The 23,526-nt window shown below is 45.8% G+C and overlaps 1 protein-coding gene and 2 long non-coding RNA genes across 4 annotated transcripts; 2 read left to right on the top strand and 1 right to left on the bottom strand.

The window, feature by feature from the left end:
• Nucleotides 1–1,062: 1,062 nt before the first annotated feature.
• LOC141042123 (uncharacterized) lies at nt 1,063–3,008 on the top strand. Its single transcript, XR_012203944.1, has 3 exons — nt 1,063–2,154; nt 2,296–2,510; nt 2,659–3,008. It is a non-coding gene; the product is annotated as an uncharacterized lncRNA (long non-coding RNA).
• Nucleotides 3,009–12,474: 9,466 nt separating this feature from the next.
• On the top strand, nt 12,475–15,851 carry LOC141041842 (uncharacterized). 2 transcript variants are annotated; one of them, XR_012203584.1, is made up of 4 exons: nt 12,475–13,221; nt 13,305–13,642; nt 13,738–14,533; nt 14,966–15,851. It is a non-coding gene; the product is annotated as an uncharacterized lncRNA (long non-coding RNA). The 2 variants fall into 2 exon arrangements; XR_012203583.1 differs by lacking the exon at nt 14,966–15,851 and adding an exon at nt 14,623–14,942.
• Nucleotides 15,852–18,793: 2,942 nt separating this feature from the next.
• LOC141041374 (uncharacterized) lies at nt 18,794–20,579 on the bottom strand. The gene has a single exon (XM_073507519.1). It carries the CDS (start codon nt 20,021–20,023, stop codon nt 18,794–18,796), a length of 1,230 nt encoding a protein of 409 aa, XP_073363620.1. The 5' UTR covers nt 20,024–20,579.
• Between the last annotated feature and the right edge of the window lie 2,947 nt (nt 20,580–23,526).

Below are 23,526 nucleotides of genomic sequence, written 5' to 3'. Positions count from 1 at the left end.
CTGCGAGTGAGCCGACGACATAAAAATTGAGCCCTGCGAGATGTGTAGCCTGAACACACGGAGTGGGCCGTAGCTGGCCTCCTACATCGACACTCCGGACTGGCTGGCCTATATAATCCAGTACAAGCGATTTGCATTACATATGTTCGGTTTTCTCAAATTATCGGTTGCAGTAAAAAGGATATTAAGAACACTGAATTTTGAAAATACAATGAATTTTTAAAATGCTCACAAATTTTAAACAGTTTTCATGATAGAAAAATGTTCTCTAGGTTAGATATCTACTACCCCTAGAGTCCAACTAAGCATGTTAGCCGTCTAAAACGATCTAATGGCCTAAAATCTCTACTAACAAAAAATATCGGTAACGAAACCCGCTACCGCTTTGTCTCTCTCCAACTTCTCGCCATCCACACGCCCCCTTCTCGCCAACTGCTCGGCACCACCTGCCGCCAACCTCTCGGCCCCGCCACCGCCGCTCACGCCCCAACCGCCCCTTCACGCCGCCAACCGACGTGAGCAGACCGACGTTGGCGGACCAGACCGGGGGTTGGCGCCCACTGCTTTTCTGGGACTACGGCCAAACGCCGCCGTGAGCAGAGGCTGCACACGCCCCCGACACTGGTGGCCGAGCGACCGACGCCGGCGGTCGATCGGCAGCTCCGCAGGGGGGGCTTAGCAGCACGCCCCCGACGCCTCGGCCTGGGACTGCCGGTGTTGTGGTTCCTGGCTGCCCTGGGGTTGGGGTTGCTGACTGCCGACACCGACGCCGAGGCCTCCGGCCCAGATGTTGCTGCCTACTGGGCATGCAAACTGATGAATCCTCCCGTGAGCCACCATGCATCTTCAATTGTTAGATTAATACAATTCGCAAGCTTCCCTGTTATCTTCAAGAGGTCGAGTAGTGACTTCAAACACATTGTCTCTATATGAAGTATAAGATCGGCCATGAATTATTCTCTTATTACTGCGACAGGAAAGAAATTGGGGCAACTATGTGTCACCTTCCACATGCCCAAGAAAATATACACCTTCGTAGGCACGAATGTTATACAATTTACGCTGAGTAATAAAAAACATGGCCGAGTTTGATTGATTTCATCTATTTGTTACTTCACTTTTTGTTTTTATGTGTTAACTTTTAGTTTCAGTTGTGAGTTTTGAAGCACAACTATTCCAGATTGTTCTACTACTATTTGAACGTGCTATAATGGTGTTTCAGTTGCTTGACACTGACAATATTGTATTAATGAAAATAGATCTATTCAGTGAATTTTTGTGATTAATTTTTAAACCTGCATAATGGTATGCATAGACTATATATCTCTACAAATAGCATGGTGCTTTCTGCTTTATGGCTTCATCAGGAAGATAACTTGGATGATCATTTAGCAAAAACAAATCATGACTTCCTGCTTATTTCATACTTGAAGATAATTTGAGTGATCATGTAAGAGAAGATGCCTTCTTCTGCTTATGTTCCAAACATGAAAATAGGCGCAGCTATAATTGAGAGTTTATCCAGACCTTCATTTATCTGCTCAGCTATATGTGACATGTTCCAAATATACGGAGTGTACTCCTGCATCAGATCCATTAACTATATGTTTCTTGTTACAAATTTCTATTTACAGATGGACAATCATAATCCAGGCGCTTCTCTGTCGGGAACCGGGGAACGTTCCCCATTTACAGACCCGACGAACGCACCAGTTAATGTTCATGGGAATGAAAATCCCACGTGTCAAAATCTGCGAGAAAAAAAAATCAAAGGGTGCTCAAAGTTGGTATGCCCGACTGTCCGATGAGAAAAGAGCGGAATACCACCAGAAGCGACATACATTATACAAAGAAAAGAAGGCGGCAGCGAAGAAGACAGCTAACCACGAGCAAGTGTCGCAAGCACCTGCTTCTTCCTTGATGGGTGTGCAACGTACCCCTTTGAGCAACATAACCAACACACTCGATGATGGTTCGTTCGTTAACTTCGGGCCTACTGTATCAATGGTAATTATATCAACAGTAATGTCTTTCCTTTCATCTTGTGTCGTAGGTATATGTACGGCTGCAACCTCGGTGAGTACTAACCATCAGACCGAAGATATGAGTGTTCGATGCAAGAAGCGAACAGTGACAACGGTTCCTGACACGAAAGTAGGCACAACTATACTTGAGAGTTTATGCAGGCCTTCATTTATGTGCTCAGCTATATGTGACGTGCTCCAAGTAGAGGTAGTGTACTCTTGCATCAGATACATTGACTATATGTTTCTTGTTACAAATTTCTATTTACAGGTGGAGGATCATAATCCAGGCGCATCTCCGTCCGCAACGGGGGAACGTTCCTCGACGAACACACCAGTTCATGTTCATGGGAATGAAAATTCAAAGGGTGCTCAAGGTTGGTATGCCCGACTGTCAGAAGAAGGGCGTTATCTTGTCTGGTCGTGAAGTTGTTCATTCTCACTTCAACATACAACTAACCTCTGATAAAAAAACTTCTGGAAGAGGTACAATTCTTGCTGATCACATTGTATGTTGCTATGTTTTGATTCTTCCTGGTTTATCATGAGCTTGGACATTGATAATCTGAATTGAGCCATGCGTTTTCACCTCCTAAAGCTGATATGTATCTGAATTCTTTGTTGCATGTTTCAGGGTCAGGGTTGAGATGAGGCATGTATTTGAGTTTTCAAGCTATATGGCAAGGCGTGTTTCTATCCAGAGTTGTTATGTTTAGTTAATGGAATAGAGATATACTAGGTATTTCAGAAGGAAATATGCATACAATGCTAAATGTAACTATTTTATGTCTCACTATAAGACAGTGTCAGCTGCATATACATTTTGCAGTATTACAGAGTTCTATAATGGGGTCTCTTGTATGCTCAGTCTTCCTTGAATTTCTTCTACCATAATAGTCTACTGAACAATAAAGCACAATAGCTGCTACATCATGCTGTGTATATTAACATGTTGCTATATACTCTATGTTGGTGTCATTTTGACATTCTGTATTTTGTTTTGCTATGGTAGTATTTGACTCCTTTTTTGTGTCATACAGAACACCCAAAATGAGATAAAGCTAAAGGCAGAGACCTAATTTAATGAGTTGGGAGGCATGTGCAAGAGGGAGGGGTGAGATTAGGGCTCATGGGCTATTCAAATAATCACAAGGACGTGTTTTGGGTGCGATTTGGGGGCTTTACCTTTCACATACTTAGGAATACCAATCCACCATCGTAAGCTGACAAACAGAGAATGGAAGTGCATCGATGACCGATTTGAAAAGAAACTGAGTTGCTGGAAGGACAAGCTCATGTCATACGGAGGCCGACTAATTCTGATAAATTCGGTTCTCACGAGTATGCCTATGTTTCTTTTGTCGTTCTTCGAAAGTCCCAGTTGGAGTTAGGAAAAGACTGGACTTCTATCGATCACGATTCTTTTGGCAGGGTGATGAACTAAAAAGAAAATACCGTCTAGCCAAATGGGATATCATCTGTAGACCGAAAGACCAAGGGGGTCTTGGTATTGAAAATCTTGAAGTTAAGAACAGATGTCTTCTCAGCAAGTGGCTGTGGAAGTTATCAAGTGGGACTGATGCCACTTGGGCGCAAATCCTCCGAAGCAAGTATCTTCAAACCAAAACTTTGTCTCAGGTGACAGTAAGGCCGACTGACTCACCCTTTTGGAAAGGGCTTATGAAAGTTAAACTATCCCTGTTTAATAGGACAAAGTTTATTATTGGTAACGGTGCTAGTACGCGATTCTGGGAGGATACTTGGCTCGGAGAGACACCCTTGGCCATTCAATACCCGTCTTTGTATCGTATTGTTCAACGACGTGAGGTGTTTGTTGCAACGGTACTTCAATCTATCCCCCTTAATATTCAGTTCAGAAGGGCGCTAGTGGGCAGTCGTTGGGAAGAATGGCTCCGTCTAGTAAGCAGACTGATGGAGGTTCAGCTTTCTCAACAACCCGATGAACTACGCTGGAAGCTTACTACGTCTGGAGTATTTACAGTTAAATCAATGTATGTTGATGTTATCAATTCAAGCTCGATTCCTAGTTCCAAACATGTTTGGGCTGTCAAAGTTCCTTTGAAAATCAAAGTGTTTATGTGGTTTGTCCATAAACAAGTTATTTTAACCAAGGACAACTTGACAAAGCGTAATTGAACAGGACCTACTAGGTGTAGTTTCTGTGATCGGGATGAGACGATCAAACACCTTTTTCTTGATTGTCCGCTAGCCAAAGTTTTATGGCGGACGGTCCATATTGCTTTTAATATTACTCCACCGAGTTATGTCAACACGTTATTTGGAATGTGGCTTAACAGGGTAGAGCCCGAGTTAGTGAGACATATTCGCGTAGGAGTTTGCGCCTTGTTGTGGGCACTCTGGAATTGCATAAATGATTTGGTTTTTAACAGGACAACACGCATTCATTTTTTGCAGGTTATTTTCTGAGCCACGGCGTTGATCCGTTCTTGGTCGCTACTCACTCCGACGGAGGCCAAGGAGCGTTTGGTTACTGGATCTATCCGCTGGGAGATGGTAGCTCGGGATATCTTCAACCGGTTTGGATGGCGGTCATGTAATAGGATGGGCAATTAGTTTACCTATCTCTCTTTTGCCAGCCGGTTGTGGCGTCCTTTATTTGGCTAGTTTGTCTTCTAACCCTTTTGGCTCTGTGTGAGCTCTTTTTTTATTTTCTTTTGGAGTTTTTAAGACCTTGTTGGAACCTATTTATTTGTTTAATGAGATGGCCGTATGCATCGTTCTGATGCAAAGGCCGGGGAGTCCCCCCTTTCGAAAAAAAACAAGGACGTGTTTTCTTGAATTTTCAGTAAATAAAAATCCACAACCTCTCAATGTTATTCTTTTACTTGAGTTACCTAGTAAAGCATTCTGTTGAGACCTTTTGAGAAGTTGAGCTGAGTAAGGGTGGTAATTCTGTGTGCTAGGTGGGGTAGAAGTTGAGATCCTCGGAGTCGATATACTGACCATTTCTGAGTTTATAGTGCAAATGTGCAATACATTAAAACTCTCAATACAAGAAACCAAAAACTTGGTTGGAACTTGATATTCCCTTTTCAGTTGTTGACCATTGTTTTTCCCCAATTTTTTTGCCCCCATGCTATGCTTTAAGCGATTGAAACACGTGCCTTGGTCTCATTGATGTCATTATATGTCTTGTGAGTCAATTCCTTGTCGATGGCCAAGTTTGGTCCTTAATATCTATGCATGTAGCAGGTTGTTGCTTTTTATATTTATGAGCGGATTAATTATGTGCTTTGGCATTTGTATAGTTTTAGAAAATGTAGTGCATTTCAATTCCGTTCAGGCTTATCCCTTTGATATTATTTTGCTGCTGGTCACGCTCCTAATGACATTAGTCAATACATGTATCCACAGTTTTCTTGTGTTATGATTTATCTTTCCTACAACCAACACATTTATTCTCTTGGCCGACTTGTTGTTTGCATGCCTGACAGACATGCATCCATGGTGAATTGGTGATCTTAAGCCTGTCGAAGAACATGACAAAAGACATCCATGAATGATGGTGAACTTCCCTTTGTTTCTCCATTGCAACCCTGGAAGGTCGAGTGTTTTGGTTTTATAGCTAATACTATGTGTTTAGGAATTGATAAGTCAAAATGGGTAAGCATATCGTAGTATAATTATACTAAACAACAAATCTATAGATTAATTACATCTATTATTTCTATAAAGCAACTTGCAGTCCACCTTGCACATGTACCAAAAAAGAGTGGTTCCTGAGAGCATGACAACTTAAGCATTGTTTTCTTAGATTCTAACCTTTGAGCAGTGGTACTTTTAAAAACACGGCATAGTGATGAAAATGTCTTTCTTAGAAAATGAATTTATAATGCAAAGTTACGTTCTAATTTGCTCTAGCAGTGGAATTAATGAAGATGGGTTAAGAGTTGTGCCTTTTTAATTAGCATGCATTTATATATCAGGCTAGCTTTGAACTAAAATTTTGCCCTCTTGTTCAATGACTATCTATGAACTACATTGGTCTTCCATATGTTGGTCTTCCTGAATTACATTGATCTTCCATATGTTGGTTGTGCACACATGACACACAAGAGTCCTTTTCTACTTTATTTCCTTGGTTCACTGAGAATGGAAATATCACCTGAAACTTTTATGCATGTGCATCTTCGATAACCAGTTCTTCCTTGCAACTCACTTTTGATAAACAAATTGGCACATCTCAGATTGACATTTTATCTTGACATTTTTTTAGTTATCATTCAGTTGTTTTGTCACCAGTTACACAACAGAAAATCCTATAGAACTGGAATAAATTGTTCAGCTTCTGTTGTGCTAAAGACACAACATCTTCTTTTTGGCAATCAGTCAATTAGTCAAAATCAGGAAGTCTTCGTCCTGTGTGACACTACGACTAAGTATGATTATACTAGCAATGTAAAAAAGAAAATAATGATATGCTCAACTGAATTTTCTCTGATGTAAGGTGGTGTTGGACTCAAAAATGAGAGTGCAAAACCCCAGCAAGGCCCCCACATGGATCTGAAAACAGGTACGAAATAGACAAGCCACTGAACCTTCCTCCTGGTTTAGTGCGGCCAAACTTCGCCTTAGGCTTCTACGCGACACCAGCAAGCCGGGAAGTGCTGTAACAGTGGCAGCGCTCTCCCAGGCACTTGGGCTGCCCAGAACTCCTCCCCGCGGTCAGGCCATTCCCCTCAAAGTACAATCATCGCTGGCATGGGCCCTCCAGTGCCATGGTCTACACTGATCGCTAGAAAGCACCACATGCAGAAGCTGCAGGTGCGACGACGTTCACCCGTGTTACTGCAAGATTTGCGATTGTTGGAGGCTTCACAAGTTGCAGAGCTGGCACTGCCAAGGGAACAAGTGCTCCCACTGCCAAGGGTACAAGTGATCCCAGCAAGTACCCCCAAACAATCGGCGTCAAAGAGGCAAGTTCCGATACTGCTGCCAATGCCTGCAATCTTTGTAGACGTGTGAGCTCTCTCTCACTGCTATGTAATTTTGAAATAGTAATGTTTATTTAGACTCTATAAGCCATATAATGAGATGGATGTTTGGTTGAAGGAATTGAAATTGGTAACCACCTACAATAATTGATGACAAATATGTTCGCTGGAGTTCTAGTCGTACCATTTTTTTTTGTATTACAACATTCTTAAACATCTTTATTGCCTCTCTTATGTTAATACATAAATATTTTTGTTTGTTTTGTTGATATATATTTTTCATAGGAAACATGATGATTTTCCAATCAATAATACAGGCATTTGCACGTGCACGATTACTAGTAAAAAAAAAGTGTATCACGGTTCCAAAAGGTATCCTCAAATTTTAAAAACTTTCTGAATTTTTAAATGTACTCGTGCATTTTTACAAAATATTCTTAAATTTTAAAATATTTGAACTACTTTTTAAAATAAAGAAAATATGTATAAATAGGTAAAAACATGAGGAAAACCGACGGAAGAAAAGAAATAGAAAGAAAAACACCCAACATAATAGGCAATAAATACAATAAAAAAACACTACCAAACAGTAGGTAAACTCATTTTTGGAGAAATCGCTCTTGTTCTTGGCCTCCTATCGGGCCTGACAAGGCTATTTTGCACTGTGCAATTCACCGATAATTCAAAGCATCAAGTAGGAAGGTTTGGTGCTAATCCTAGACTAGATAGTATGAAGGTGCAACCAACAACCCAGGAGCATAAGTTACAGGAACAATTAAGTTGGAGATTTGAATATGCCTTTTCTTCTACTCTAAATGGGCAAGTGCACTGCTTTCAAATGACTCAGTGTTGTCTTCTATGCATGATTTTTTCACACTTTCAACAAAGCTGGCATGTTACCATTAGACCTATAGCCATTCCATCATGCAGCTCTGGCACAAATTGTCGAAGTCGAAGAAAATGGGGTTCATGTGTGGTACCTTCAGAAACACTTCCATTTGATGCCAAAATTTCTTCAAAAACAAAACACGCCCACCGGAGATCAGACATGAAGGAGAAGTCACAACAACTAGAAGGTAACTCACAGAAATCAGATGAATACTGAGAAGCGATTGAACTAGCAAGCATAGAAAAGACAACACCCACTAAACCATGCTAAAAAAATTTAAATAATACATTTTAAAAAAAATTACAGAAATAATACGTAGAAAAAAGAATTTACAAGAATAATACACCGTCGGCCCACTGCAGGCCGACTGAGCCCAGTCGGCCCACAGCAGGCCGATCGGCTATCAGGAGGCCGACTGCAGGCCGGGCAGCCACGCGGCGGCCTGTGGTTGGTCGTGCCACGTCGCGAGGGGGGAGGCAGCGGCCTGTCGGCGTGGTGTGCCCCTGTCGGCGTCCTGCCCGCCGATCGGCCACCTAGTGGCCGACAGGGTGCGGCCGACCTGACGCGCGCTGGCCAGCCCGCCCTTATCCTCTCCTTCTCTCTTTCATGCATTATTTCTTCTCCCTGCCCGCCCATATCCTCTCCTTCCTCCATTATTCTTCTCTCGTGGCTCTTTCTGCTGTGTTCTTCCTCCTCCTCTCTCTACAGAAAAATGGCACACATTTGTACACCTAAATAAGCTACATTTTCGCGATTTTGGCACCGTGAATGGGTTCAACTCATTTAGGGCAGCGAAAAGAGGTGTCGATCTACTGACGGGGTAGCTCGTGGTGGTCGTGGTGAGCATTTTGGTGGAGGTGGTGGTGGTGAAGTTGGGGCAGTGTTCGTCGTTGGGGCAGTTGGGGTGGTGAGGTGGTGGTGGTGGTGGAGGTGGTGGTGGTGTTCGTCGTTCGTCGTTCGTCGTTCGTCGTTCGTCGTTCGTCGTTCTTCGTTCGTGGTTCTTCGTTCTTCGTTCGCACGCACGCTTCAAGGGTATATTTCAGCCCTCATTTTATTTTTCGTAGGTGCTCTGGGATTATAAGTAAATATTGTTATTTGCCGCGGTAGTATACGTAAATATTTGTGTGCGATTATTGTTTTTTGGCCCGGTAGTATACGGAAATATTGTTATTTGCCCCGGTAGTATACGTAAATATTATTCGTTCGCACGCACGCTTCGTTCTATGTGAAAATAAATTTATGTGCGATTATTCGTAATATAGATGTAGGTGTGTGAATTGTATTAGTTGTTAGTGGGATAATAAGTTGTTGCTTAATACTTGACACGTACACAGGTGCGGGATAAGAAGTTGGAAACATGAATAAAAAGTTGGAAAGAAGAGACAAGTTTTTTTTTTGAAGAGTTGGGGTCGGCATGTGCATAGCAAAACAAATAATATTACATGTTAAAAAACGATGTTAAAAATAGAGTTGGAAACATAATAAAAATTTAAAAAACGATGTTAAAAAGAAGAGTTTGAAGAGTTGGGGTCGGCATGTGCATAGCAAAATGAATAATATTACATGTTAAAAAACGATGTTAAAAAACGAATAAGAAGTTTTTTTTTTTTGAAGAGTTGGAAACATAATAAAAATTTAATAAGCAAGCAAAAAATAGGAAAAGTAGAACTACATGTTAAAAAACGTTTCAGTCCTTACCCGATGCGAATATGAAGCGGATTACCCGCTAACCTTTATTATGCGTATTTTCTAAAGTTTAACCCATAACAAGCAATGCCACGCTGTTTTTTTTTAAACGGCCACGCTGTAGTTTATCAATAAAACTTCTTAGCAAGGAAGAATTTTACATGATCGTAGAAATAAGACGCATGCCTTTTTCTAAATTATTTTAACATAGATTAAAATAAAAAATACATCAACATGGCCATATAATTCAAATAAACTGAATTATCATATTTGTCGGTTATATTATTATTATTATTCGAGGCCTATTTATTATTAGTAAACATGGGCCTATTTATTATATTATTTACTATGGTCCTGGTAATATATATATAGACATGTCTAATACTTGTATTTCGATGTTGAAAAAAAATAGGTGAGTCGAGATGTCCGATGTAGTGAAGTTGAGATTTTACTATGGTCCTGGTACTGTCCAAACAAATGAGTTGGGAGCAGATCTGAGTGAATTTACTCACATAGAGGTTGCAATCAGCGCACCACAAACATGGTCTGTTAGTCAGTTGAAAGAATGGATTGCGGCAAGTTTAGGTCTTGATACTGAAACAAACACCGTCGGTGTTCATGCATTGTGGACACGGTCAAGTTCAAAAATTTACTTTTATTTGAGGCCAATAGAGGGAGACTCCGATTGGGTGCGGTGGTTACAAGGTTGTGAACGAAGGGGATGCAATCATGTTGCTTTAGTGCTTCCCGTCGTGAAGGAGGTCACTGCACATGAAGGGGAGGGTGGCTACGAAGGACAGAGCAGTCATGTAGAAGGAGGAAATGCTTATGGTTACGACCAAGGACAGAGCAGTCAGGTAGAAGGAGGAAATGCTTATGGTTATGAACCAGGGCAGAGTAGTCAGGTAGAAGGAGGAAATGCCGATGGTGATTACAATGGCGAGGTGGACGCTGACGAGGTAGATGGGCACATGCAGAACCAGATGGAAGAAGAAGACACCGATGTTGAAAGGGGTCATGCCGATGATTCTGACGAGTCAGATGAAGAAGAAAATGCAGAGGAGGTCCCGAATCCTGCATGGTGGAATCATGACTTATCATCTGCAATGACCGTGAATGATGGACATGATTCAGCCTGGCAATATCACCAGAACAATATTGCGACGGGTGCTATGTATCCGAACAAGCAAGCCCTGAAGGATGCAATAATTAATTGGGCAATGTCCACGCAAAGGGTTTTCAAAGCTGAGGTGTCCAGTCAGAAATTCCTCACAATGGTATGCAAGAATGCAGATTGTCCCGCAAGGGTGCACGGCTTTCTCCCTAAGTATGGCACAAGTTGGGTGATAAGTGACTTAGTTAATCACACTTGTCTTATTCCCTGCATCCCTCAAGATCATGCCAACCTTTCATCCACGCTTATTGCTCGACTGTTTTACGATGAGATAGTGCAAGGCAAAGCTATGGAAGTGAAGGCAGTGCAGACAAAAGTGTTCGCCAGGTTGAAGTACAGAATTTCTTATGGCAAGGCTTGGAGGGCTAAGCATGCAGCGCTTGAGAGGAGATTTGGTTCTTATTTTGATGCATATGACTCTGTTGTCCACCTCCTCCACACCCTGCAGCAGCGGAATCCAGGCACCTATATCGATATCCAAGACATGTTCATGCCAGAGTTCCCAACTGTGAGGGTTTTGCATCGTCTCTTCTTCTCTTTCGGTGTATGCATCGAAGCTTTCAGGCATTGCCGACCGGTGATATGTGTTGACGGTACTTTTCTCACAGGCAAGTACAAGGGTCAGATACTGACAGCCATAGGTCAAGACGGCCAAAATCAAGTCGTCCCACTGGCATTTGCTTTTGTGGAGAGTGAGAACATTGAAAGTTGGACATGGTTCTTCAGGCAGTTGAAAATATCAGTTGTCAAGGAGAAGCCGAATGTGTGCATCCTTCATGACAGGCATGCAGGTATACTCAGTGCGATAAGGACACTGACAAACCCAGGCCCTGAGGAACAAGTTCCATGGCAGGACTTGCAGAGCCGTTGGTGCATGCGCCATCTCGGGGCTAATTTCTTCTCGCAGTTTAGAAATAAGAACCTGATGAATCTGTTCAAAAAACTCTGCAAGCAGAACCAGTTATGGAAGTACAATTTGATACGCGACAGACTTAATGTGTGCACGCAGAGACACGTGAGGGACAGGAAAGCTGCAAGAGATGCAGCGGTGAGGGCACATGTTGAAGCAGTAGCTGCACAGTTGGCAACAGGAACAGCGGCCGTGGAGGAGGAGGCTGTTGGGCTATGTGACCTGCCAGGCTTTGACCCACCTGGTACAAGGAGAAGGCTCGGGAGGTCGATTAAAACCTTCGAGCAGTGGATAGAGCATGAGCCTCTGGAGAGGTGGTCTTTGCTACAGGACACACATGGAGCAAGGTACGGTGTCATGACAACGAACCTCGCGGAAACATACAACTTTGTCCTCAGAGGAAACCGGGCATTGCCACTTACAGCCATCGTTGAGGGTATTTTCTATGGCACCGTCAAGTATTTCAGAGACAGACGTCAAATAGCAGAGCAGCATATCTTGAACAACCCAAATACACGGTACTGTGAAAGAGTCACGAAGTACATGGACAACAAGATGCAAAAAGCTAGGTCACACACTGTAGTCGCCATCGGTAATCAAGAAAGAAGGTTTGAAGTCCGCTTAGCCAACAACAAATTCGGATGTGCAAATGAGTTGATGACGCATGAGGTGAAAATTGGCAATGAAGCCTGGCCAACGTGTGAGTGCACATGCAATAAACCGAAATTGCTTCACCTACCTTGCTCACATGTACTTGCTGCTTGCGGGCAGCTTGGAATGGACGCAATATCGTTTGTGTCTCCATATTTTCTGAAAGAAGCTGTCCTCAATACCTGGACAGGTGAGCTGATGGGTTTTCGAGCAATGGGTAATTTCAACAGCGTCAACCCCGCCGATAGGCGTTACATTCCAAACCCAGAGCATATGCGTACAAGTAGAGGCAGACGGCAGTGTCAGCGCATCCGAAATGATATGGATGAATCTGAAGCAGGAGGTCCGACTAGGCAATGCATTCTATGCAATGAATTTGGCCATAGGGACACTAATTGTCCCACTTTCGTCACTGGGCGTGGACGAGGCAACCGGGGAAGAAGAGGAGGTAGAGGTAGTAGAGGAGTAAGGGCGAGAGGAAGAAGCTAAGCTAGCACTAGTTTGTTCTGAATTTATATTAAGTGTGTTGTGGCACTATGTTCTGAAATTTGTATTAAGTGTGGCACTATGTTCTGAAATTTGTATTAAGTGTGGCACTATGTTCTGAATTTTTATTAAGTGTGACACTATGTTCTGAATTTTTATTAAGAGTGCCACTATGTTATGAATTTTAATTAAGTGTGCCACTATGTTATGAATTTTAATTAAGTGTGCCACTTTGTTCTGAATTTTAATTAAGTGTGCCACTTTGTTCTGAATTTTGTAAGTGCAGGAATGTCGGGATTGTGGTTGCTGAATGGGGACATTGATAAGGGTCATCGTGGTGCGATATGGTATGAGCGCAAGCTTGAGCCTCTCGTCACTCGCACTCCTAAGGAAAACTGGAAGATACACTCAGGATGGCTTCAGCGGTACGTGCTTTATAAATTTTCACACTGACATGCATATTAATGGTTGAAATGGGAGACAGTAACTGAAAAGTTCTCTGATGAAGGTTGAAATGGGCCGGCCTTTTACCTTTCGCGCGTCTGGTTGAGTATCCCGGGTGAGAAACGCGTCGCCATCGATGGGTCTTTGCTGAGCTGCTTAGTGGACCGTTGGAGGCCAGAGACCCACACGTTTCACTTCAGATGGGGAGAGATGGCTCCTACTCTGGAGGATGTGTCACTTTTGCTCGGTCTACCGTTGGCAGGTCATGCCGTAGGACCGTTGGACGCACCGGCTGGTTGGGAGCGAGCTCTCACAAAACGTTTTCACGGTGTTTTTCCGGATGCTCCCGATCCGGTATGGGAGCATCACGGACCTAAGTATGAGTGGTTGCTAAATTTCCGGGTAATTTCCCCTACCTATTCTCTTCAAGTTATCGCGCATAAAGTTGTACAGAAAATAATTGCGGCTTACTAAAACTTTCTCTTCGCTTAATGCAGATCCAGAACTTCCGGGCGCCCTTGACTGCGGAACAGATCACTCGGAGCCTCGAGGCCTACTTACTGTGGCTTTTCGGCAAGGTGATGTTCACGGAGAACCATGTCACCACTATCAGCGCCCTCTACATCCCTATGGCACTCGAGATAGCGAGCGCTCAGACGGCGGATCAGATCAGACAGAGGAGTTGGGGTTCGGCGGTGTTAGCGGCTACATACCGAGGTATGTGCAACGGTTGCCAGCTTACATCGAGAAAGCCAGCCCTTCTTGGATGCCCTCTATTCCTACAGCTGTGGTCGTGGGAGAGGTTCTCTATAGGGCGACCAGATGTACGGGTTCATGAGCCTATAGACGCCATGTTTGATGTTGAGGGCATCGACATGCCTACTTTCGGTCTGTGTTGGACTCGTCGCAAGGTATGCACCGTGTTGTAGTTTAATGCAACTTTTTCTGCACAAGAGATCGATCGATGCGAGCGGCTACTAACTTTTATTCTCTGTAGAGACACTTTGCTAGTGATCAGACCAGGAAGGCGTACACAGCATTGAACGAGCAGTTCGATGCGTACACCGGGGTAATCTGGCAGCCCTACACGGAAGCAGCCATACAAGCGAGATACCCTGCTGGTATGTCTGTGCTATGCACAAGGGACCGAGATTACTGGATGACAAAATCGAAGATCATCTTCGATGTCTTCGTCGAGGAGATGGCACAACAGAGGGTTATGAGGCAATTTGGTCTTCTGCAGTTGGAGCTACCTCCCCCTATAGAGAACCCGGTGCCAGCACACATCCACAGGTATTAACCAGTTTTTCAATGTTGCATTTTCTTTCATAGTACTCCATTCGAAGCTTTAGGTAATTGTTGAACACACACCACAATTTTAGGACGACAAGGAAGGGCATGAACAGGACAACTGCTGAATGGCTAGCTAGACTAGAGCCGTATGTTATAGAATGGGAGACAGCAAACACAAATCTATGGCACGAGAATCACAATTTCGATCTCGATGAATTCAATCTCTATTTGCGGCGCTACATGACCGGAACACGGTTACGCATTGTTGAGTACTCCCACCCAGAGGAGTTACCGGATCCTACTCCGTCGGATATGTACATGATACTTCGGGCTCTAGGCAGTACGCGGTAAGATATTTTTTCTTTACGTAATGTTGTCACATACTTCGACGTGCAAGAGACAGACATTATTAATCGTCATGGAAATTTGCAGGCTACCTTGACACGCGAACTGTACGACGACGTGACCACCTTCGGACGATCACTATCGTCTGGACCTCTTCTTCAACATCGTCCAGTGGTACAGCCCTTCTTGGAAAGAATTCAGAATAAGATACGGACTGTGTACGAGGCTATCACGTGCACCCGGAGAACCGATGTTGTTCAGCACGAGCAGGAGCAGCCGCGTCACTCCATGCAACGACATCAACCACGTCCACGCCTAGCACAGCAGCCGACAACGAGGCCACCCCGTCCTGACCAACCTGGCAGTTCTACGTGGCACCCGCAGCACTATGGTCCCACGTCGAGCTTCGTGTTTTCTCCACAGCCACAGCAGCACGGTCCCTCGTCCAGTTTCGTGTTTCAGCCAGAGCAGACGTCACACCCAGCAGGTATGTGTCTTCATATTTATTGTTTTCAATATTAATTGACGCGACCTCATTCTTCATGATGAACCGTTCCATCGCGTAGGGGCCTATGGATATCAGGCATCTATGTCGGCATCACATGATACGTGGGGGAGTGATCAACATCCCGAGGACAACATACAGGCTCAGATGTCGCAGCACACCCAGTGGATGAACATGTTTTCGACTCCTCCACCAGGCCCCACACAGGATACACAGCATGACCAGGGAGAGTCTGAGATTCCTCCTCGTCACGTTAGGGCACCCGACAGGTTGGGATGGTCCCCGATTCCAGATCCGCCTCCCCGCCAGGCCAGACGTCGTCACTGACGCTTCTATGTATCTGTATCAGTAGAGACATTACCATCTATTTCTGTGTAAGACTTATGTCTATTCTATGTATGAGACAAATGACTATGTACTTATGTACGAGACATATGCCTACTCTATTTTAGTACTCTGTTATCGGAACTACAAGATCGTATGTAGATAGAACATAATATTCATACAACGAGACATTGCAAGCAAATAGATAGAACTACATCTAAATTAAATGGTACGTAACTTAACTCACAACATACAGCATAAAAACTAGATGAAGTCATCATCGTCATATGTTCGCGCCAACTTTTTCCCGCCATATGTTCGCGCCAACTTTTTCCCGCCACCCGTTTCCCGCCACCCGTTTCCCGCCACCCGTTTCCCTCCACCCTTTTCCCGCCACCCGTTTCCCGCCACCCGTTTCCCGCCAACCCTTTCCCGCCATATCGCAGCCGTTCTTTCCCGCCATTTTCTCCTCTCTACCTATAAAACCCCCTTCAGACGGAGCTGCATAAGCATTGCAGTGCGCTGGTGGTAAATTGGAGCACTGTGGTGGAGGTGAAGCTGTTGTTCGTCGTTCTTCGTTCGAGCCGGAGCACCGGCAGTTTGGTGGCCGCCGTTCGTCCTTCATCCTTCACACGCACGCTTCAAGGGTATATTTAAGCCCACATTTTATTTTTCGTACGTGCTCCGGTCGTTTTTGTTAATATATTTAGATGTCAACTAATTAATCTGTCAATATTTGTAGTTGCTACGGCAAATATTCGTAATATAATTGTAGGAGGGTGAATTGTATTAGTTGCTCCGTTAATATTCTGTAATATATAGCTTCGTAATATATAGACATGTCTAATATTTGTTAGTGGGGATATTAAGGGGTAGGGTAGGTACTCAATGCGATTTGTGTGTTGCAGATGGCTGAGAGTACTCAGTGGGTGCTTAGCCCTATTGTTCATGTCCAAGGCTTGTCTCCAAGTGTTGTGCAAGTTAGTGAAGTGGACCTCACTTTTGATTGGTTGAAGACTAAATTCATGTTGAAGCAAGGGTTGAAGGAAGACGATTTTGTGTACTACGTCAGCAGGAAGCATTCAGATGGCCCTGGGGAAAGAAAATTGATTGACATAACTGATGATGGCAAGATTCAAGAAATGCTGAGCGAATGGGAATGGAAAAGGGTTGTTCAGTTGCATTGCTACAGGAAACCGAGTTATATGTGATGCATTTGTCATTCGAGATCCGCCTCCCCGGCAGGCCAGACGTCGTCATTGCCGCTCCTATGTATCAGTAGAGACATTACCATCTATTTCTGTGTGAGAACTTATGTCTATTCTATGTATGAGACAAATGACTATGTACTTATGTACGAGACATATGCCTACTCTACAAGATCATATTTAGATAGAACATAATATTCATACAACAAGACATTACAAACAACTAGATAGAACTACATCCAAATTAAATGGCACGTAACTGAACTCACAACATACAACATAAAAACTACATGAAGTCATCATCGTCATCCTCGATCGATGCAGAACTCTTGCCCTTCGACGATGAAGAACTCTTGCCCTTCGACGATGCAGAAACCTTGCCCTTCGATGATGAAGAACTCTTGCCCTTCGACGATGCAGAAACCTTGCCCTTCGATGATGAAGAACTCTTGCCCTTCGACGATGCAGAACCCGAAAGCGGCGGCATGAAGATATCATCTTCGTCCTCGCTCTCCTCAGTCCATAAACATGGATTATTTGCTGCAATCCTTCTGAAAGTTTCACTCTTCGGCACCACTACCTTCTTCCACCTGTCATGCAACCTAAGAAGTTCTTTACGTACCTCCTCATAGGTCCTTTCAGGCCACCCAGAACTACGTAATTGGTGAGCCAACTCATTCATTATGGTGTCACTACCGGTGAGTTCGTCCCATGGAACTATCCTATTATCCATCCTGAAATCGGTAGCTAGCCTCAGAAGAGTCCTGCTCATCCCAGGGTGAAAACTACGATCGAAAGGATAATGGGACATCTCAACTACACTACACTGCAATGCTTATCCAGCTCCGTCTGAAGGGGGTTTTATAGATAGAGACGAGAAAATGGCGGGAAAGAACGACTGCGGTATGGCGGGAAAGGTTGGCGGGAAATGGGAGGAGGGAAACGGGTGGCGGGAAATTGTTTGGCGGGAAATGGGTGGCGGGAAATGGGTGGCGGGAAAAGCGCAGTTTGGAAATGTCGATAACTTTCAAAACAAATGTTCATCACAATGGAAAAAGGTTCCCGCCTTTCAAAAAATGCATGCAATTTTTTAGAAAAATATGATAAGAAATGGTTCGTGCCACTAAATGAATGTACTACGTCACCTTTGCTGGAAATATTCTCGTGTTTCCAAAAAATATCCATGACATTCTACAAAATGGTACTCCCTTCATCTCATAATATAAGATCATATTACAATCAATATACTCACATATCACGTGGGTTAACAAATGTTTAGATGGATCATGACATTTTAAGAAAATATTCGCGTGTTTCTAAAAAAAGTTTATGAAAATTTCAGAAAAGCATTTTAAAAAATGTTGTGTGGTTTAAAAAAATGGTATTTCCATTAAAAATGTATTTGAAGAAATGTTACCATGTATTCATAACGTGTTAAAATATATACTTTTAAAAAATATTCGCGTGTATTATTAAAAATAGGCATGCACCAGTCGGCCCACAGCAGGCCGACTGAGCATAGTCGGCCCACTACAGGCCTATCGGTGTACTGCAAGCCGACTGGACCCTGTCGGCCAACTGCAGGCCGACTGGGCTTGAATCTGCTGGCCGACAGCCCAATCGGCCAGCAGCAAACTGATGGGCCTCCAGTCGGCCTGCTGTGGGCCGACTGGGCTCTGTCGGCCTGCAGTGGGCCGACGGTGTATTATTCTTGTAAATTCTTTTTTCTACGTATTATTTCTGTAAAAAAATTTTAAAAATGTATTATTTAAAAAAAATTAGCCTAAACCATGTAAGCAATAATTATGATCACAATAATGAACTAGCAAGCATCAGACAATTTGTGTGCTAGTGATAACAATGAAGATAAGGAGGTAGCTAGCATCCCAGAGAAAGTTTACCACTTGACACTTTCGGTGACAATAATAATGACGGTGGGAAGTTGCAATATGCGCGTGACTCGGCAGGAATGAGCCGTGAAACACATACCCTCTCAAGCTGGAAAGTTTTGACATCCAGCGTGAAACAACCTAGCTCGAGCAATGAGTTTCCGCACTGATACAGGAGCAAGTGCCTCCCTATTGAACCCATGAACGAGGAGCCAGAAGCTATTGAGATTGTCTTCTCCGTCTGCCACTGGGTGGAACTCCCACCATTGTCTCGTCCAATGGTATATCTCAGGAGAACTGTGTCAAGTCCATGATGGCTGACTTTGTCATGTGCAGGCACAAACATCCCAATCATGCCTTCCCCTGCCTCCACAATGCCCATATAACTGTGGAAACCACTAACTCTGGGTGGGCGGTCAGCCATGGTGAACTCCATTCTTCGGGTGTCAAGCACAGCGAATTTTCCACTCCAACCTGCAAACCAGTAAAAGCAACCATATGCATATTGCCGCCACGAAGAAATACCCATCCATTCCGACGAGAAGTCAGGTATAAAATTAATCCAACTCAGGGATGGAATGTCTCGCCACTGTCCGGTGCCGGAAAAGAAGACAAAGGCCACCAGCTTAGTTTGGTACTGCGCTAGGCAGATCACTCTGAACACCGTATCCTCGGCAGGAGGTGTCTCCTCGTCGTTGCCATCAGGGACTAGAAAGCTCTCGCCCCAGCGCTGTCCATATATCCGCAGTGGGTTCTCATCCGAAGCCGCTAGGTCATCGGGGATTGTGGGGAGCAGGAGGTACTCCCGGTGCAGGGGGTCGCACACCGCCATCTCCGCGAAGAGGGCGCCGGTGCGTCCCTTGCCGGCGCCATGCCGGCAGGGTCTGTCGAGGAGGACGCGGCCGTCGCGGACGTCCCGTACGGACCAGCTCCGCGCAGGGGAGGGGAGGAAGGCGAAGGAGAAGTCAGCGGTGCTGGCGACAGCGCGGGCCGCAGGCGCTGAGGGGTGAGGCGGTACGGCGGGGTGGAAGCCGTGCTGGTCGAGGAAGCCGAGGAGGGGCGGGGGGTGGAGTCTGCGGAAGCGTTGGAGGAAGCAGCCGTCGGCGACGAGGTGGCGGAAGGAGACGCAGACTGCCGAGGCGCGGATGAGGTCGGATGCGGCGGGGAGGCGGAGGAGGATTTCCACCAGGAGCTCGTCGGGGATCTCCGGCAAGGCCATCTTCCGGCCGCTCTCTGTCCCCTATGCTGGCAGCGGCGGCGGCTGTGTGCTGCGTAAGATGGCCGGAAGATGGTTCCACGGTGTAAATGGGCTGCAGAATACCCTACTTTAGGTTTTGAGTGTGGGCTGAAAAATATGCGTTGGAGTGGCGATGGCCGGTGTTTTGTTCAGGAAAGCCGGTGTTTTGTTCAGGAAAAAGATGGGCCGGTGTGAAGATGGGGTTATCTGACAAAAAAAAAGGATTCTCAAAAAAAAAGGAAAAAAGATGAGGCTAAGAGTTAGCGGCAACAAAAAAATAGTGCGTTACTCTGCGCTAGTTAGAGCCTCTCCAACAGTGGCTGCAAAAAACGCACGCGCGGTAAAATGAGATTTTAGCGCGGGATGGTTTCACGCGGGAAACGATTGCGTGCGCGGGGAAAAAGCGGGCGGTCGCGCGCTAGATTTGGTCCGCCGCTTCTGGCGCGCCTATAAAATGCAGTGTCCGCCACACACCGTTCCATCGCTATCCACATCGCCACGTGCCCTCTGCCGCTCTCTCCTCGCTCCCTCTACCGCTTTCTCGCCTCACCGCCGACGTGCCACCATGCCGTCGCGCCGCCGGGGAGCTTCGGGCTACCGCGGCGTCCGTGTGCGCCCGGCCGGCACCTACTCCGCCGAGATTCGGTCCGGCGACGTGTGCCTCGGCCTCGGCACCTTTGACAGCGCCCACGAGGGCGCCCGCGCGTATGACACTGCGGCGTGGCGCCTCCGGCGGTCCCGTTGGGACATGAACTTTCCGGACGTGGCGACGCGGGAGCGGGTGCAAAAGTTGGCGCTGCCCCGCGGCTTATCACCGACGAGGATTGCCGCGAGAACCGGAGGCGGGAGCGCCGTCTCAGCCTAGCCGAGATGGACGAGGAAGCCATGGGCTGTGGCGCCAACGCTTCCCGCAAGACGTCATCAACGAGCAACAGTTCTTCGCCGAGAGGAGGGCGGAGAGGTAGGAGAGGAGGACGGAGCGAGCCGCCTATCGCGAGGACAGGCGAACGCGGAAGGCAACCGCTGAATTCAACATCGCGCTAGGAGATGCGTCGTCTTGGGGCTCCAACGGCGAGCTGTTCCTTGACACCTACATTCAGACGTCGGAGGAGGACATCACTGAGGCGGAGTCCGAGTCGGAGGATGACGAGTAGTAGTAGTTTTTCGTTTTATCTATCTATCGTAGGAGGAGGCTATGAACTATCTACGCACTATCTATGTATCGTAGGAGGGGGCTATGAACTATCTATGCACTATCTATGTATCATAGGAGGAGGCTATGAACTATCTATCGTTTATCTATGTACTATCGGAGCCAAATGTGTATCGAATCGTAGTACAAAAAAGAAGAAATATAGCGCGTCTCCTGGCGCAGCTTGGGCGCGCTTTATTTTGTGGAGCCAGCGCCCGCCGCGCGCAAAAGCTGGCTCACCCGGCGCCATATACTGTTTTTTAGCATGCCGCGCGTTGCGCGTCTGTTGGAGATGCTCTTATAGCATTGCTATAGCGTATCCGGAAGGTGCATGCTATATTTGAGGAATTTTGCTAGCTACGACGCTAATCACGTTACAGTGCGCTATTTCAACGCTAAAATTTGTAGTGTATTATATCATTGTGGCATCATGAAAAAAAACCTGAAGGAGAGAAACAACAACCAAGCCCCAGCCGCCCAAAACTATCCCTTGGCCGCCACAGGCCCACAACCCACACCCCTGTCATTCTCAGTCTCAGATGGTCAGACCTAATGAACAACCGACCCTAATTCATTCACACTTCACATCTGAGCTATGAGACCACTCCCTACCCCTTCGCTTCAGACGATGACAGAGGGGTAGAGAGTAGCGTGGCCTAGTGAGCAGGGGTCCGGCTCGCCGCATGCCAGAGGTGGGGGACAAAGCTTGTCAGGGCAGGGCAAGGGGAGGGCCCACCAGATCCAGTGTGGGGCGGGATGCGCGGCGGCGGATCTCGCCGGCGCTAGTAAGGAGAAGAGCTGGAGGAAGGTGGCAGGGTAGGTAGGAGAGAGAGGGGGTGGGTGGCGTAGGAGAGAGATGTGGCGGGGCGGGGCGCGCCATGAGGTAGAGTACGCGGGGTGGCACTGGTCATGAGCGAGAGGAGGTGGTGCGCGGCGTAAGCGTGAGGCATTTTTTTAACAGTCAATGCAAACGGTGTTAACATGTGATGCCCCGTGGACCTGACCAGTGGGCTTGGTATGTCAAAGATTGGATTAAATCGCCCCAAACCAGTCGTTATTGTTTATTGGCAAAATTAGTAAGAAAATTGGTAGGTTTTTGGGACGCACAAAAAATGTGGTGGCAAATCTGAAAGTGAACTTCAAATGCGGTGTTTTTTTTAATTCACTTGTAAAAACTAGTCCCCGTCATCATCCTTGCTGTTAACTTCATTCTGCCATTGATTTTAGACGGGTTAGCATGGATGAAAGCTACACACACCACGGTTCATGGTGGCTGCAGGCTAGCTATCTTGCCACGTACGTAGTACTCCCTCCGTCTCAAAATTCTTGTTTTAAATTTGTCTAGATACGGATGTATATAAGGGAGTACTACGTATCTTGCCATTCTTATCGAGTCTCTTACGTAAGCCTAATATTTTTGTACTTCTTTTTTTGGAAAATCGTAAGCCTAGGTTGGAGTCTTTGTTTTTTCAAGTGAACGTCTGCTTGCCTGCACTGCATGCATGCGAGCTCGCGGTCATTGCTACTTACGTGTGCCAGTGACGGTCGGACAAGCAAACTAAAGAGAGATCGGAGATCTACTTCCCTCATATAACAAAGCTTAAATCCTTACCGTACGTAGTACGTATCATCGAGCGACCCACCGGCCGGCGGCAAAAGCAACTGCACCCAAACCCAGTCCAACACGAAAAGTTACTATAGGTTCTTGGCTTCTTGCCGTGTCGCGCACTCAATGGTACAGGAGTACTATCTAGACCCGATCGAGTCCTTTTTTATGCAGAACTTGTGCTTGCTTGCATGCGAGCTATGCTCGAGTCCTTTTTTAGGGGAACATATGCTTTGCTTACATGTGATGCGAGCTTCGCTGTTCCCCCATGACATTCATATCTACCCTTTCCAGGCGAGCCAAGCAAGCTCTAGGCTCTAGCTAGCAAACCGGTCGAGGAGAAGAGAAACCAGTCGACGGTTTCGCTAGCAAACCGATCGAAGAGAAACCACAGATCCACCACCCTACCACACCACGGACTAAAATGTCCTCTACCGGAGTAGAGCGGAGCGGCGCCGGAGCACCTAGAAACCGGAATGAGAAGCGGGAGCTCCATGGCTCGGGAGATGAGCTTGACGCTTTCTCGGAGGAGCTTCAACGGCGGCCAGAAGTAAGGATCAACGACATTGCGGTCGCCAAGGTGTACATCCTAATGGGCTTGAAAGGCGTGAGCGCCTTGGCGCTTTTGTGGGCCACCGTCGTCCTCCTCGGCGGCTTTGTCTCCGATCTGACCAAGACTGATTTTTG

This window comes from Aegilops tauschii, chromosome 2, assembly GCF_002575655.3.
Source record: "Aegilops tauschii subsp. strangulata cultivar AL8/78 chromosome 2, Aet v6.0, whole genome shotgun sequence".
In the NCBI taxonomy this organism is placed as follows: domain Eukaryota; kingdom Viridiplantae; phylum Streptophyta; class Magnoliopsida; order Poales; family Poaceae; genus Aegilops; species Aegilops tauschii.
The sequence above is the reverse complement of the archived record's forward strand: the minus strand, read 5'-3'. Positions and strand labels throughout refer to the sequence as shown.